Consider the following 18,664-nt stretch of genomic DNA (forward strand, 5'->3'; position numbering starts at 1 on the left):
CATTTTCAATACAAGAATTGTCTTTAACTCCAGAAATGAGATATTGGTCCAGAAATTAGAGACAAAGATTAGTTTACCTAAAATATCACCTGGTACTGATTTTCCACAGCTATTCAATCTGAAGCGTAGATAAAATAATCTTTCGTTGTTTATTGTCTAATTCTTGATTTGGTTGTGTCACAACTATTAAGGTCAAGTACTAAGCTAGTTTCTAGAACACAGCAGCCACGAAATGATCTTGGGAATGATTCACCTAACTGACAGACTTATTGATCAAGAGCTGACTTTAATAAATGCCAGGAAGTTGCTCGTTGTTGTTCTGTTTATTTGTTGTTTTATTTTCCACTGGAGCTTTTAGCTCTGTGTGCCATGACATGTGCTTGATTTGGGAACATTACCAGTCTTTTTGAAATGTCAGACTTAAGATTTGGGTCTATATTATCTAGGGAATACACAAAGAGCCTACATTTAAGAATTTGCAATGCTAATCAATCATTTATGTTACAACAATAGTAAAAGCCAGAATTAGCATTCTCAGTATCGACAGAGTGTCAATAACATTTCTTAAAGAGAATTCAGCTTTATAAAAATTTGACAATTAACAGTGGTCACAAAACCTTGACTGATGTGCGCCTAGTTTCAAAGTATGGAAACTGAAAGAAAACACCTACCTTTTCATAACTTATCATTAACTTCAAATTGCTTTTCTTTCGTTGATGAAAAGCCAAATTAGAATGATTATTTAGTAATTGAAAGTACACCGTATTACTTTCAAATATTTTTTTTTCTCTTTTTGTCTTTGCTAGTTCTCATTCTTTCTCTGATGAAGGCGTACATACACATTTAGAGCCTGCACTCGGTAAACAGTTGTGAGCATCTGTGAGACATTTGTGGCAAGGAGAAAAGAGAAACAGAGAGAAGAAAGTATGAGTTTCCAAGCACCATCCCATGGTTTACTGGAACGCTGGTAAGCTCACGGTGTGTGAGGTAATGTTCTTGCACCCAGAGCCACCCATACCTACCAAAGCTCACCGTCCCATTGTGCTGAAGCTGAGGATAGACAACCTCAGTGGCAAACTGTGCAAACTGATCTTTTCAAGCTGATGAGTAGATGCAGTTTGTCTGTCAGTCTCATCAGGAAAAACATAAGTAGCTTTCACATAAGGACTGAAGTGTGTGCAATGTTACAAAAATGGGTCCTTAATGACATGTTCAACAAAACATTGTAAAAACTTTGTATATTTAATAATGTCTCACTATGAGCAGAGGATGTTTTTTTTATTGTATTTCTACAATATTTTATAGTGAAAAAGACAAAAAGACACCATTTCAGAGGTCTCTTTTTAATCTAAACACATGCTTATGTCAGTGCCAAATGGTTGATGAGGATTTTGTGGTTTGCAGGGAATGTTAGGAAGGACAGCAAGTGCCAGAAAAGCTGACCTTGCTGCCCTCTTGAAGCATAATGTCAGTGACTGTTTAAGCTTCTGTGTTTGTTAGTATTCCTCTCTCTCTTTCTCATTTTAGAGTGTGATTCAAGTTGTGTGCAAGTATCTCATTCATGTACCTGAATATCTAGCTGGAGAAGAAATAGTATAGAAAAATATCTCCCTGCAGCAGTCCCTAGTTGTATTCTGTCTCGAATACAAACTATTAATGTTTTTGCTATTTGAAACATAACTAGGCCAGTTAATGATAATGTCTAACTATCCCACTCCCTATTGTGCCTCTTATATGTGTTTTTGAAATTCCAAGGTAGCTTAATTTTACATATGACTTGCCTTTTGTGTGACAGCATTTAAGGCTTATCCCTTCTGTTGCTAATGTATAATTAAAGCTCCATTGAGAGATTGTGAGGGCAGTAGCATTCTCTAGAGAAATCACTCGGTTTGATGTTTAATCTTGGTGTTTGAATGCAAATGCAGACTCCCCACTTTCACAAGCTCCTCCACACACATATGTATAAGTAAGGTTTTTGCACTATACATTCTTTTACTTTTGTCTACTCTTGTTATGCATGATCAAGCTCTTTACCAACCATTTAACAACAGCAACCCTAAAACCTAAGTCCTAATAACCCATAAACAACCTTTTAAAATTTAGGGGCCATTTTAGTCCTAATAAACTGTTGTACCCCACAAGCATAGTGGACTATTGACTGATGAACCCAAGAATATGAGAAAACGTGCCCACACACATGCAGATAATTATAAACACACCAAAGTAAATTGTGAGGGCCAGATCTCGACTGTAGCTCCCCTAAAGCATGTTGCAGAAAAGTAGTGGAGAAACATTATGTACTGTTTTAGAGCGACAAAAATAGTAGATTTCAGTCCCATATGGATTTACCTTATAAACCTGTATGGAAGCAGGACAGGGACTGTATGTATGCTTGAACACATATTTCTGTATGACTATGTAATTGTACAAGCTTGATTACCAAAGAGCGAAGCCTATAAATCAGGCTTTAATATTACTTGTCCAGGTTTTCTCATTATTTTGTCTTAATTCGCACACAGACTTTGACTCATATACAAATATTTTCATGACTCTATAAAAAAGATTCAAAACTTTATTCGGAAGGCCTTTCTCTTTTTTTAACCCTCCTGCAGTCCTTGCTCAATTCTTAGGAAGATGTCAGCTCTTTCCAGATAGCCAACTCGTTCGGCTCCCACACGGCTTCTAATTTATTAGCATCTGTAGCTTCATATTTTATCTAAGGTACTTGGGCACAGAATGTTATAGTTTGGGTTTCGGTGCTCATTCCCTTAGAGAGATCAAATTTGGCAAAGTCCACTTGTATTGGACTGTTTATGCATATGGTGGTGTCTGCTGCATCACCAGACTGTTAATCTAATTCACAAAGTTGTGTTGGGGCTTAATACTATTCTCCTTATAGAATGCTTATTAGGGATTTACCTCGTGTGTGTAGAAAATGCGCTGTTGTTATGATAAAGTTATTCTTACTCATATCAAAACCACAAAAAAACAGTTGGAATGTTATTTTCTATTGGCCACGGTGCAGAGTTTAACCCAGACATCTTTATGTCATGAGAAAGGCTGATCTAATCTGCAATACGGTGCAAAGCAGTTCAGATGACTGCACTCACATAAGGAGCCCATTTGAAAAATGCACTTATCAAATAGAAAAGAGATAGAGATATTTGGCAACAATGTGTGTTTTGTCTAAGCTGAGAGAACAGTTTTGCTAACTTTCAGTAGAAGGGCACCAATATCTTGGTCACATGTTTACCAGGTGGAGCTGGAGGACCAATGAAGTTATCTGAAGACTTATGTCTGAGTTAAAACGTCATATACGCAAAAAAGTCTATTTAGATAAATATGTTGCATAAAAGAAATACAATTTAGAAAATAACCTCAGCCATGGCCATTAAATCTCACTTCTTACCATTTTATTTTGATGACCCCAACTCAATGCAGCCAGTCATTTTGTCCCACCATACTAACTGCTTTCAAACTAATTAAAATAAACTGTTTACATCAGCACAGCAAAACTGTTTTGGCAGGCACAACTCTGGCATAGCACTTCATATTCTCAATAAAACTGTAGATCACATTTAGTTTTGCTTATTCTCCTCTAGATTACTTGGATTTAATCACATATATTTCCATTATTTGTATTGATTTTAACTAAGAATCATCCAAATGCACAAAATAAAATAGCTTTCAAAACCTATATCAGGTTTCTGAAAACTTAAATTGAGTGCTAAAGGCTATCTGCTGCCCTTAGATATAGACAAACTTGTTGTTGCCTTGTAAAATTGAGGGCTTGATTTGGTCTAGGAAGTACATCACACAAGAGATCAAATAGTTGTTCTGTTGATTCACGTTTTCTAATGGAATTGATTGAAGAATAGTCGATTTTCAGGTTAGTTTAGTTATGAGAAATTACCACCCGTTAGAGCAAAACTATTTCCACACATCCTGGGAAGAATGTAGCAGGTAGATGTCAGATACAAGAAAATGGTACTTTTTTTTTTTCTCCAAATGAAAATATTGTATAAGATCTATGCAGATGGGAATGTGGATATTAAATTAAAAAGAAAATAAGTGATCAACCACACACCACAATAGATGTCAAGATAAGAATCTTTTACATTGTTCAAGAAATCAATTTGGTAAATTTTAAGATGTGGAGGCATGTCACTTCCCTTTGTGGTATGTGTGTGATTGTGTGACATAGACAAAATACCTGAACACTGTAAGACCGGATGACCTCAGAATCATAATCAGTCTTTTCTGTCATTGTACAGAAGCAAAATGAAATTTGTTTCTGTACAGCCCATCCAAAGACAAAGGTAGATGGTGCTTAAGGCTGCAGCCATTACAGGAGGTGCTGCCCAATTGTTCTGGATTTTAACAATTGTTTTACTTTGTCCTAGAACAGTTTTTAACTGATTGTAGCTTATTTTATGACGCGTTACCTTGACCACTTTTATGTTGTTGAGAATGTTCATTACACTGAGGTAGTGTGACATTGATAAAGAATTTAATCTTGCACATTTTTCTGTATGAACTGACCTTAGTAACAGCAGGATACCCAGCAGCCACATCCCCAGAGCAATATGGCTTTTCTTCATGGGAGACATTAACATGGGAAGCCCACTGGTCTAAGAAACCACTGGGTGTATAGAGGCCACAGTCTCTCACACCCGTTTCTCGCTCGAAGTCCTCGCACACCCCATCGCCATCATAGTAGTAGCACATGCTTGGCTCCTCTGAGAAGGATACAGGAAATGTACATTTAAAACACGTTTTTAATTGTAAATACCATTTTTTACAGTACCAATCAAGATTTTATTTTTTTGTCAGCCACGTTCTTTGTCAAAACAAACCTGCAAAAACTAACTCCAGACCATGACATTTCCTGTTTTTTTTTTTGTTTTTTTTTACCTATTTTCAAGTGTTTTCAGTATTTATGTCAACACTATTGCACTGCTACTTATCTTACCATGTATGGCTGCATTTTTATTTAAAAAAATATATCTTTTTAAATATTTTTTTTTTTTATTTAAAAAAATAAAAAAATATATTTAAACATGACGAAATGAAGAACATTTTGTGGAACATTATGCACCTCCACATGAGTAAAGTATGGATTTTGTCTGTGCTGTGGTCCTGCTTTATATAGTGCATAAATATAGTAAAATTTATAGCATACTATTGTGTATGGCCACACGATAAGTTATTTTATGTTATGTTACACTTTTGGTTTTCAGTCACGTGCAGATTATTTCTAGAAACCTTTACAAGTAAGACCACATTTAAGTGCATATTTGAATTTTGGGGCTACATGAAGGAAACTGAATTACATCATTGGGTAAATACATTTCATATATGATATTACTTTGATGTATGCATATGAAAAAAACAAAGGTTTATATTTGTTTTTGGATAGGACAATTAAAAAATAAATACATTTCTGTAATTCCCCAATGTTCCAATCAATTTCCATGATTTTCAACAAAAGTTTGCAACTTCAAATATTTCCAGAATTCACAACTTTGACATTCTGAGGTAAGTTTACTGGACATCTTCCATCCCTTTCCAACTCTTATGTCTGACCGCAAAGAGCAGTAACACAAAAACCTAATAACGCATCACCTGTGGTATTGCTTTATCAAAAAGGAAGATGAGAAGAGGAGGAAGGGAAGGGTGAATTTAGATGTACTTGGGAATCCAAGTGTATGTTAGGGTCTTGAAAAGGGAGCAAAGAAGAATGTAAGGGAGAGCATAAGTAAATGAAATCACGAAAGACCAACACAAGAGGAGGAAGGAAGAAGCGGTGCAGACAAAGTCAAGAGGCAAAAGAAAGATACAGCAGTATTTTTTCCAGACATCCCACCCGGTGTTAGGGTCTGGAACTGAAAGCCTGTGTATTGGAGGAAAGGGGAGTGAAGCAGGAAGGTTGCCTGGGCCCCAGTGGTCTAAGCTAAAGCAGCGTCAGCCGGTGGGGTTCCAGTTAGGGGGAAAGGCGGTATTCTGTGCCAAGTTGGCCGGGTCCTCCTCCTTGAAATTCCAGCCATCTCCAGCACGGCCAAAAGCTCAAGTCAGTTTTGTGCTCTGGCAACGGTGAAACGAGGGGCTACTGAGGGGGCATATAGAAGAGCTTTCTGCCACTCACTAAGCAGAAACAGGCAAATAAGTAGGCAAGAAGAGAGAGCGAGACAAGAGGAAGTTCAAATAGTGTCTGATGAAAAGTGCAGGAACAAAGGGCAATGTGTGAGCTGAAGAGAGAGGAGTAACAAGTTCAGGAAAGGAAGGATACATTGATATTGTATTTGGATGTGAAGAAGGATACAATAAACAGATAATAGAAGAGGAGGAAGGTGACTGAGTGCATCAACGAGAAGGAAAGACCTCCAGGAGGAGGGAGAAGGGCGGTTACAAGCTGAAAATCAAACTATAGACACAATATTGCATTAAACATTATTGGCTGTTAGTTTTGTTAAGTATTTAAGCTAAGCTAGATTTGACTAAATGTAAACTTTGAAAAAACAGTGGAGTTAGCAGTAAAAGCAAAACTAGTCTTTATTGTCAAAATGTGGGGAAATTCAGGTTTACCAGCAGCATCAAGATAACTTCACAGAAAAGATCAAAGTGTTAAAAATATACAAAACCCCCACAATTAACAACAACAACAACAATAATAATAATAATAATAATAATAATAATAATATGGTATTCTATAGCATAAAAATACTGGCCAAGGGATGTGCAACTGAGAGTAGGATGATGTTTTATATATATATATATATATATATATATATATATATATATATATATATATATATATATATATATATATATAATGTGGCTGTGAGCCTAACAATAAAAGGAAAACAGACTATTAACAACAAAGTATATTAGTGCAGTACAGAAAAACAGATGTGCATCGACAGCAGAAATGTCTTTTAAAATGAATAAAAATAGTGCAAAGAATTGTGCAAATACCAGCAGGGATGTAAACCATTTTTGATTTTATTTTTGAGAATGATGGTTATAGTAATGCGTAACATAAATATCTGATAAAATTAACTCTGTGTTGTCAGGTTGATTTGCTTCAAAACCAGCAGATGGACATTTTCTTCCTTTTTTGCAACATTTTAAAAGTGTGCTCAAAATTTGAATGACATTTGGGTGGAAATATAGCTATTTACCATCATTGGCATCAGCATCATTGCAAATGTTATTTTTTAAAATAACTTAATTCACAAGACTTACCAACGCAATTAAAAAAGGGCTCTTCCTTGCACTGACTGGAACAGCCGTCCCCATTCACAGAGTTCATATCATCACATTCCTCTCCCTTGAAACTAAAATAAAATAGAAACTGTGCTTAAAACGTTATCAATGAGATTTTTATGTATCATTTCAATTAACAGTGTATTCGATCCATTTAAAATATGATATCTTTTACTCCAGCCCTTACCTCTGGATTCGTCCATCTCCACAATAGGGACCCCCAAGTTCATGCACCAGAGGCGGAGAGGGCTCACTCATGCCCACATGGGAGACCGTCTGTATCTGGTAGGTGTATGGGACATGCAGTACCACGTCTCTACACAGAAAGTGAAAACTAAAATCACAGAGAATTCATATTTCCAAGTAATCAAAAATAAATCGAGTGCGGGGGGGGAGGAAATCAGATAATAGCACAGATGCTCTGTTTCATAGTGAGATTTCTTCATGTTATAACTTCAGCCAACAAAGATGCTCACATGCTGAAAAGACTGCACATCCCGAGATACAACCCATTTTTCTTTTGCTCACTTATCAAAGTGTATTAGGATATAAGATCAATGGCAAATAACAGAGTACTGTTCCATTTTATTTATATATATATATATATATATATATATATATATATATATATATATATATATATATATATATAGATATAGATATAGATATATAGATATATATATAATCAAATAAAACTACAAGGACAAAAATACAAGTAGTTCCTGTAAAACATTTTGTTTAGCTAGACTAAGTTGGCACTATGAAGAAGTTGAGACAAAAAGTGTGATTTTATGTTATTTAGTGCACAGAAGGATGGGGTCATAATTAACTGTTATAATCACAGCTACTATCTGTTATGTGTGTTTTAAACACTGGTAAATGGGTGGGGAAGTCATCAGTAAATGAGTAAATGAGTCCACTGGGCTTGTCATAGATTACTTCATGTGGACCATTAAGTATCATTGACTTACTTTGACAATTCCGCCATCAATGCCATCAATGCAGTGGCAATTAGTCAAAAATACTAAAATCCTCAAAGGAATATCATTGTATGTATCATTAGGATATGTAGTATGTTCCTAGTAGAAAAACACAAACACACACCCTCAAATGCGGTAATGGATAACATAGACAAAAGAACGTCAGCCAACTCTTGTCCCCAGACCTTAACAAATAAACATAAGTTTAAACCACTATTCCCAATACAGCTATATAATCCTCAGTGTAAATGCAATTTACCACCAGGAGCAAATACTGATGCCAAGTCACTCTGACTCATCAAACTCTAGGCCAAAGTCAGCAGTTAAACCAAGGAAGTGTTTGAGTGGTGTACAGGAAAGTCATAAACTTTGATGAGCCCTCAGCATTTTTGATTTTTAGAAAAGCAGAAGCCTCTCAAACACAGGCAGAACAAAAGGTTTCCTACAAAACCTCATCTACATAACAATATGGGAAGCCTAAAATTTCTCATCTCAGTTACTTTGTACAAGAACACATTTGTTTTGTTGAAGAACAGTTTTAAAATTGTTGTATTTAGGTTATTGACAATAGGTTCCCATTATTAACATTCTGGCTAACTTACTTCCTTCTTTGTGTGAAGATTAAAAAGCAAAACATAGGAGATATAAATATATATATATTTTTTTACATGAACATGATTTCAGCACTTTCATTAACATGAACTCTTGTTTTTGAGGAATGAGCTATCGATTCTGAACAACTGACTCACTTTTGCAGATTAACTAGGTTTTGGAGTCTGCACTAACTGTTTTAATAAATGCATGAACAGTTGTGCAAATGTTAATAATGAAGTGAGTAATGCACCAAAGCAACTGAGAAAATTTGGAAAACCAAAAGTCAGTCCTCAAAGTCTGCGTAACTGTTTCAAACATTACATATTTTTAGATTAACAGCTGTTAAAAGCAAATCATTTTTAAGCAGGACACATGGAAGTGGCTGAACATGAGATCATTCCTCATGTATTTGTTGTTTTATATTTATTACATTTAATGATTTCAATTTGTTCAAAGCACTTCAGTGTTTATTCAGTAGTTCATGTTAAATGATGCTTTGCCCCATTTTTGGTCTACAACTGTAAAATAAATCTGAAGCTTCAACTGTTTCTTTTCTCTTTCTGCCATTGTTAATGCCACCAACTTGAGCGTGCAGTAACCAATCTGTGTGCACAGTGAGAATGAGCTGAGCGCACATATCTATGTGAATGAACAATAATTTGAGGCAGGTGTGTTTAAATCTCACCCACACTTGCTCAATAGTCTTCTGACACGCACTCTCTTACAACAATACTACACTGGACCACCTGTCAAGCTTGAGATCTCTACTCGGCTCTGTGAGAGCACTCACGGCTCAGTCTAACAGAAGTGGCCAATCACAAGATATGACAGGTCTGAAGAACAATGCAAAAGAACTGATCATGACAGCGCAGGACCAGATATTAAAGGACCAGAGCAATAGAGGCCCAGATATACCACACTGGGCAAGATCCCAGATGCAGGCTGTGCAAAGAGGCCCCAAAAGCAATCCAGTATCCCTCAGCAGGGTGTTAGAAACTGGTAGGAAAGGAATACATGGAATGCCATAACAAAGTAACCGGTATAGTTCACAAAAACATCTACTCAACCTTATCTCCAGGATTTCCATGTTTTGCAGTGCACTGATCATATACCCCATGACTGTGTGTCATATTGCCCCTGTGTTGGGAAGGGTCAAAGTGCTGTCCCTCAGAGCGAGATAACTACTCAATGTGTGATTCAACCTGTTTTCAATTAGGTGCGTGCTTGGTTCCCTCTGACCCAACTGCAACTGGTGATGTAAAGTGTTGCCGCTTTCAGCAGCTAAGAATGAAAAAGCAGAAATGGAACAGATGTAACAGAGCTCTGTGAGTTCATCTTTCCATAGAGCTCCTTACATAGATGGTATTAATAAATATCAGCTAAATAATATAATGATTTGATATAATTTTTGAATAGCATCGATATGACGTTATTTTACACAACATAGAATGAAGAAAGTGTCTCTTTATGTCTGTAATTCAATGTGACATATACATCTGATATGCTATAAAAGGACAATAATTAGCATATGATCACAGTGTCACAACAAATTTCATCACTAGTTTTTTTTTTTGTTTTGTTTTTTTCCCTGGAATTCCTCCTAATCCCACAGGTTTTGTTTTTTTATTTTCAATCCTTGTTCTTTGGGAGCTTCCTCAACACACTTGATTCCACGGATTAACTTTGTTCCCCAAGTCTGTCACCAAGTTCTCCAGAAGTTTCTTAATGACCATTCAAATTAAATCATGTGTGTTGGAGGGAGAAAAGCTTTAGGAAGGCAGCCAATCCATGAGTACCATACATGTTCTTTGGAACTGATTGGCTGTACCCACAAAAGTGGTAATAAGGAAAACTCTAGATATTAATTTCTGTGGTAGTGCTAAGATGGTTTCCACTGTGCATATTATATTATCATCTTAAGATATATATGGTATTTTTCATGGCTTTCAGCTATTGAGAGTTGGCTGTGGTGCAGTCCATGTATTCAGTATTTGCTTAAAAACAATCTACATTTGTCAGATTGCAAAGATTGCCTGTGCACAGGCCTCTTCAGATCATCAAACAGATTGTGAAATGAACTCAGGTCTACTGTAAACTCTGGCTGGGCCATTGTAAAACTGTAATCTTGTTAAGTCATTCTTTGGTTATTTTTAATAAATGTGTCAGTGCTATGCGTTATGACATTTCTCTTCATCTTGAGTTTATTAGCGGATGTCTGAAGGTTTTATCCCAACAGTTTTTAGAACAGTTCATAATTCTCTTCATATTGACAAGCCCCACCCCTTCAGGCTCAGGAAAACCAGCTTCGAAGCATGGTACTTTTACAAACATGCTTTCCTGTAGGTGTAGAGTTCTTTGGTAATGTGAATACCTTTTGCAAAAAGAATAAACTAACTCACAGGACCAAAACATATTTTAGAGACTTCAAATGGAGGGTAGCAAAATTTATTTGGACTTGGCTATACTTCTTCACTAGCAAAAGCTTCCAGCGAAGAAGCTACAATGTTGTTTTCACATGCACTGCACAGAACCTGGCAGTTTCTTGAATTTTGCTGTTGGACTGGGATTAATCAGAAGTAATCTGTTTAATCCTGCACAACCTGAGTTTGAATATGTTGGTTAATTCTGAACAATAGCTGATAAATATGGTTTATCACAAAAATCTGGCATTATAACAGGAGTGTAGTATTTTATATAACTTTAGATTTCATAGCTGTAAACGGACCATTTTATTTCTATGTATTACACCTGAGGGCATCAGCTTAACTGTCACTGGTAGTTAAATATTTTGATTAACAAGTAGGAAAACCCAGAAAAATTGTCCAATTTCATGTTTAACTAGAGGTAATTTTTTTTGTCTAATTTTTAGCATTCATATCTTTGGATTGAACACTTTAGAGATAGTCAATATCTGTGAAATATGACAGGCTAGGACTGGTAATGAAACCAAAAAAAAAAAAAAACTTGGAGTGGCACTTGCTGATACATAAAATCCTATGAGTCACCAACCCCAATTTTATTACCGTAAAACCATGAGTACATAATAGAACATTGCTTTAAATCATCAGTTGTCTTGTGGGTGCAAAATGTCCCCAGGACTGGTACAAATTGATGCATAATCAGTATAATTTATCAAGAGGCAAACTGGTATAAAAGATAATTATGAGAGTAGAGAGAGTAAATGGTGTAGGGTCGAAATAACACTAATTTTTGTGACAGAAACACACTGTTTTCTGAAAAATATTAATCTTTCTTGAACCCTGAATAATTTAAACCTCATGTCCAAGTCCTTCTGATAGGTTTGCTTACTGATGCTAATAATATCTTTGAAATCCAAAGATGTTCTACGCAGCCCGTGATATGATCTACATTAAACATAGTTATACTGTTTACTTTATTCTTCAGAAGCCTGATACAAGATAAAGATACAATTTAAAGCAAAATCAATATCTCTATATAAAGGAGGATGGAAAATGATACCAGTGGTTTCTTTTAATTACATGGGACATTGTGATCAGATTCTACAAGTTCTAGTTCTGCTTGCTCTCCAAGCCTCATAGTTACAATTAAGAAAGGCATAATTCTTAGCAATATGATTGAATTACAATCAGTGCATACAAATGAGACGTGCATGATCTATTTTGAAAATTGTAGGGGCTTTTAAAATAAAGCAGACAATAAAATCTATTGGCGATGCAGTGGAAGCAACAGGTGAAGGTTCTCTCTTAATAGTCAGCAGGTTCCTGCAAATGACTGGGTTTTACCTCAGCTGAGCCAGTACAAATGAAAAATCACTCATATTTACGTGGTGGTAGGTGGACTTTAAAGCCAACAATAAAGGGACTCCAATTTTGCTTTCCCAAAAGCAATCTACATGTTTCCTCACATTTTTACCCTAAAAGGGTAAACAGAAACAGTGATCTAATGAATATAATTAGAAGGCTTGAACAATTAAAAGGGTGAACAGAGTTTTAAAAACTTCCGGAACAAATTGTTAGACATAGCTCCTGCCATAATCCCACCATTAGGACAAAATAAGGGGAAGGCATACTAACCAATTGTTCAATGTCTTTGCCCCTAAAGTCACCAGGTCTAGTTTTAAGAAAATATATTCAGTCTCTAAATTGATGGATGGGGCACATTATGTGAAAGATTTGAGCGTAGATGTGAAGGTGTAAGAGCTGTCCTGTGTCCCTTTTTTTGCCTGGGAGGTCTCTCTCCTTATACTTTCTTGACCCCTTTATGTCTCCTTCATCATCCATTCCCATTCACCCCTATCCCCTTCCCAAGCCAAGCAATAATTTACCCCCAACTGATACAACCACCCACTCAGTGTCTCCTCTTTACCCTTCAAACTCTGCACCATAATTTACTCTGTCACCCTGACCTCCCAGCCGTTGGCCATTCCAAACAAACCACCACTCATTGATGGGGCCACAGGAGCCAAGATGTTAGCCGTTCCTCCTGTTGTTTGCTTCGGCTTAGATGAAGACCAATGGATTGACAGCAAGAGGTCAGTTCCCCTTACCCCTCATCCACTGCTTCGAATCCCAGGGAAACATTTTGCAGGAAGAATTAACTCTCTGTGTGGTCAACCGAAAAATTTTCAGAAGCTGGACCCAGATGATAGATATGTCTTTAAGAAATTTCTCACCGGGTACGCCCATCATTTTCTAAAAATAAACATGTAGTTGAGAAGAGTTAGGTAAAATACAGTGGGTTAAAGTCTGATTTCCCTTTACTCTGTGATCTGGATACAACACTTTTAATTAAAAAAAAAAAGAGTTGAGTTGCACTGCGAAGTCAAAGTTGGTACTATTGCTTCATAGCTAAGAGGTTTATAAATCAAAATTGAGATGGGGAATGTGTTTGTAAATTTAAATGCTATCCCAAGGCCTGGGTTTTATCTGGGTGCTCGAGTTGATCACTAAGCCAGGGTACCTTGCACAGTTATTGTTGGATGTGTTTCTATAGTTGTTCCTTGATGGACTGTCTACAAAAGTCAACTCGTTCTTACATACGCATACTTGTATGTGTGATTTTTGTTGGTAAAGGTAGTGAAGAAACAATATCACAAAGACCAAGGGATACATTAAAGAGGCCAAGGATAAAATTGTGGAGACATTTAAAGAAGAGTTAGGCTATAAGCTTTAAACATCTAACAGATAATCAATAAATAATTTATCACCCCAAAAGGGAAACAGTGAGTGAGGCACAACAGCACACCTACCAAGACATGATTTTCCACCTAAACTGACAGACTGGGTAAGGAAAGCATTTATAACAGAAGCAGCTAAGAACCGCCTAGTACCTCAAAAAGATTCACACCTCAGTTTTGAGAATCTGGTGTTTGTGTAGAAGTGACAAGTAGAAAAACCATACAAAGTTACAGAAAAACACAGAAAACCCACTGGTCAAACTAGACCAAAACTGAATACTGGAAAAAAAATTGGGGACAAGACTCGCCTTTTTGTAGGACATCAATCCTTGACAAACAACCCAGAGCTACAGTGGAAATGTTTACATTAAAGCATATTTATGTGTTAGTGACCACTCTAAGTAAAGACATAAATCCACCTGAGAATCTGTGGTAAGACCTAACGAATCACTGTTCACCAATGCCATCTATCCTATGTGACAAACCCTGAGCTTGTTCACAATGGCTGCCAGGAACATACAGTAGAAGATGTGCAGCTGTTCTCACACCAAAAGGTGATTCTACAATGTATTGATTTGGAGGAGATGAACAGAAATGCATGTCCCTATACTTTCCAATATTTATTTGTAAAGAAAAATGTTGAAATCCATGATTCCTCTTCCTGATACTTCAAAAGGTTGTGTTAGTTTGTGTTGATCCATCACAAAATGTTAGAATATAGGACACCGGAGTTCTTTGTTGTACTTCAAGGGATATAAATACTTCTGCAAAGTGCTGTACTACACTCTTTATTTTGTAAGAAATGTGTAAAAGAAACTTCATACCCAATACAGCTATAGTTATTTACTACAGAGCTTCTCTTGAAGCTTTTACAGACAAGATCCCACATGGTCTCATAAGAAAAAAAATATACAGCCATTTCCACTGACCACTACCACTGGAATGCGACCACAGCTAGTGAAATGTACCACAGTAGTAAAACTACCTACAGTACATCAACAGTCAGCAAAGTGTGCCAAAACCTCCAAATAAATACATCCTTACTGGAGGCAACCTTCCACAGATACTACCAGTCAACCAGGAAGTTCTGCACTTTTGAAACTTAGATTTCATCACTTCATCTTGCATAACGTGCATACCCACCCCTTTTGTGTTTTATCTAGCACTTTCCTCCTCATGTGAATCTCACTGATAGCACGACAGCAAGATGGTATGACACGCAGTAGCGCCATGTATAGCACAATTTTTGTCAAGTCAGCACATTCCATGGAAGAAAAGCACTAAATTCTCACCGCAGTGTGCAGATAATACCTTCAACAAGTCATCTGTTTGCCCTTGCTTCATGGAACATAGGAAAAAACACAAATGTGGGCGACAACTGACCTGTGACTTAGGAAACAAATGTTGGGAAAACAGATCTGAAAGCTCAGAAGCAGTGGTGGCTCACATGTGTTCCAGAGGGTATTGAAAAGGATGTCTGCTATTACATGAGCAAATTTTAGTGGATATTTTCCACAGATAAATAAACGCCTTTTACTGACAGGACTAAAATTACCCTACTCTAAAGCCAGGAGCGAAATCATAAACACTCAGCCATTCTAAACTTTTAATAGAAAACAATGAGGAAAAACAGCTGTAATAGAAAAAAAATATGGCTTAATATTTTAAGTTATTTGGAGACCCTGGCAAACAAAATAATACAGAATACGCTGGCAACATTCAGTCTCTCATCACTGACTGCAATCCACCACTCAAACTCACCTGTCTGTATATCGGCGGATAGGTTCAATCAGTTGCAGGCCTTTCGGGGCAAATGTGAAGGGTGGTTGGCGCAACAGATTGTAATGAAGTGGTTTGCAATGCCTGCAAACTTTGCAGTCTGGCTTGGACGTCAATAAAGTTGCGTCAATCTCTAGGTGTTGCTCCATTGTGTAAAACTGTACACCATACACCGCTTCTTCCACGTCCAGTTTCAGAGTCAATGGAGTGTCACAGAAGACGTTACTGGGCCCCAGCGAAATGTTGTTTCCACTCACAGTCAAAAGCAAGATGTCGTGGATAGCAGGCAGAGCGCTCTCCTCGGGACTGAAAAATGTCACCCATACAGTCAGCGAATCGGGAACCACTGGGTGTTGGAACTCCAACTGAAGCATGCAACCCTGTGGAGGACACTCTGATAGGCCAACAACACCCTGGTCAGTTCCTGCATTTGGGCTCCATGTGCGTACACTTGGCTCACAAGCTTGCTCCACATCTGGAGGACCTGTAAGATAAGTTGCAAAACAGATAGCATGTGTTTAATGGTTTTTTTATTGCTATGTCATGTGATAGACCAACACAAAGCAGTAAATAATGGTGAAGTTGAAGGAAAAGTTATGTTTTAAGTGAAAAATTTAAGAAACGTGGCATGTATGGGAATTGAGCCCCTTGAGTTTTTACCATATTTGATGTTTTAGAGAGTAAGATTTTTTTTTTTTTTTTGTCCTAAGTAAAATAGCTCTAACTCAGCCAGACTGAACAGAGAGCACCTGCTAACATTGATTTTTAAACATTGCCTCACATTCTTAACTCAGTTTGGGTCTTGGTCATTCTAGCACAAGAATAATGTTTTATCTAAAACAGAGATTCCTAAGTCCAGTCCTCAAGAGCTTCTGTCCTGTATGCTTAGAGTCGATGTCTCTCTCAAGGAAAAATGACCACCTTTGTCTTTAATCTTTTTCAGCATTTTGGTGTTATTTTGTCAGGATTGCCCCTTTTTTTTTAGCTATATACATCAAGTCTTGCATCTTTCATCCTGAAAAAAAATCCTTACCATAGCAGGATGATGCAGAAAACCATGTTTCATAATGAGTTAGAGAGTGGGTTTTCAGTGACACAAAATTTTGTTTATATGCTCAAAATTCTAATTTTGGTCTCACCTGACGAGATCACCTTCTCCCACACGTTAGTTGTCCCCTACACTGTTAAACAGACACTGCAACAGACTTTGTATACTTTCCTTTCAACAATCGGTGAAGTGCTAGCCTAGACAAGGGATCCTCAAATCCAGGCCTCAAGGCCTTTGTGTCCTGCAGGCTTTATGTTCGACTCTGCTTCAGTTTGAGGACCCTTGTGCTATACTACTAACACTGCTTTAAACATTCCCTCAACCTTATCCCTACCTTGTCTGTTGTGTTCATTGTTTCTCAAGATGCTGTTTGCTTACTAATGTTCTGTAACAAACCACTTAGGTCTCCACAGAACACATATTTGTATACTAAAATTAAATTGCTCATAAGTAAGTTATATTTACATTTTAGGTAACTTTTGATGGCAATTGGTTGCACTGAATTTTAATTAGTAAAAGCATCTGAAAATAAATACACCAAACACCTGTCAGATTCCTTTCTTATTTGAAAAATAAGCAATCTATCATTTTAACATTTAAATGAACATTACAGTTTTGCGTTACGTTGTTTTGGTCTGTAACAAAAAAAAATCCTCCTAAAACTGTTTGTGGCTGTATTGTGAAAGAATTTGAAGAAATGTAAGGGTCATTAATACCTTTGCAAGGTAATGCAGTGTAAATACTTTGCTTTATTGAAGGAATCTCAAATATTCCTTAAACTGTTAAAATAACTTTTATGCACAGTTAAGGAACTAACTCATGTTTTTGGTGTTTCTAAAGGTCCTGCAACATCAAGGTTAAGGTGAAACTAAGAGTTCATTGTGAGTCCATCTGCAGAGGAAAGGCAGAGCTGAGGTGTGTACCTTCTGAGAGGGGCCCTGTGCAGGGTTCTCACTTCAGCGCAGTCATTACAACCTCAAACAGTCACACTCCAGCCATATTTGGAGTCCACACACAGCTAACTCGCATTATCCCAAGTGACGTACACTAACATTCATCAAGCACTTTCAGGAGCCAGCAAGCGCTAGACACTATGTTCTCCCTCGTTTTCCTTTTGAGCAATTCCAAGCTGGCAACCATCGGAGCCATTTGCTAACCTCATTTCTGGGCACCATGCAAAATTCCAGTGTTTAATCAAGTGAGGATTGAAAATGTATTCCAAGCCACATTATCTCAACATATTTATTATCGTACTGTAAGTGTGTGTGTGGCCAGAGTGAAGGTGAATTAAAGAAAAGCGAGTCAGTGAAAAAAGAAAAGATGGAGAAAGAGGGGGCTGGAAGGGAAAGAGCTAAGGTGCTCCAAGAGATTGGCTGCACTCTGCTCATGTAGTCCTGGATTTCTGAGTATATTTTCATAGAGTTTGCAAGGAAAAGAGCTGTAGCCACTGAAAATATTTTGTAATGTCAGCTGTTATGATGGGCCCAACTTTTGCTCTGGCGCTGTTGGTAATGTTGTTGGAGATTTAGGAGGAGACAGAGCAGGGGTGTCATCCATTGTGTAACCTAAACAAACTGTTTCACAGCCAAGCAAGTATGTATCCTTGATTGACAAGCCAGCCTGTCCACACACACAGGATATGAACTAGTATCAAAACAGTTGTGATTTATTTGAAGAATGTGGTTGTTTGTAGATAAAGAGTCATCATCAAAACTGAGATCTAAAACATGAGATGCCAAAAAGATTGAGTTATTAGCTGGCTGTTGTCACTGTGTCTGTTACTTAAAATATTAACTTCTTTTTAAGTGGAGAGTTAAGAGCAAAGAAGAAACATAGAGT

The 18,664-nt window shown here is 37.1% G+C and overlaps 1 protein-coding gene across 1 annotated transcript in view; it reads right to left on the bottom strand.

Annotated features, from left to right (window-relative positions):
* pappaa (pregnancy-associated plasma protein A, pappalysin 1a) overlaps nucleotides 1-18,664 on the bottom strand; it is a 101,543-nt gene that overhangs the window by 51,146 nt on the left and 31,733 nt on the right. The window contains exons 7-10 of the mRNA XM_014986355.2: nucleotides 15,760-16,261; nucleotides 7,454-7,582; nucleotides 7,246-7,337; nucleotides 4,543-4,739 (exon numbers count right to left, since the gene is read on the bottom strand). Coding sequence (XP_014841841.2) covers nucleotides 4,543-4,739; nucleotides 7,246-7,337; nucleotides 7,454-7,582; nucleotides 15,760-16,261 — 920 coding nt within the window. The remainder of the gene's footprint in view (nucleotides 1-4,542; nucleotides 4,740-7,245; nucleotides 7,338-7,453; nucleotides 7,583-15,759; nucleotides 16,262-18,664) is intronic.

The sequence above is a fragment of the Poecilia mexicana genome, unplaced genomic scaffold, assembly GCF_051168715.1.
Source record: "Poecilia mexicana isolate PSO_F unplaced genomic scaffold, ASM5116871v1 scaffold_12, whole genome shotgun sequence".
Taxonomy (NCBI): Eukaryota; Metazoa; Chordata; class Actinopteri; order Cyprinodontiformes; family Poeciliidae; genus Poecilia; species Poecilia mexicana.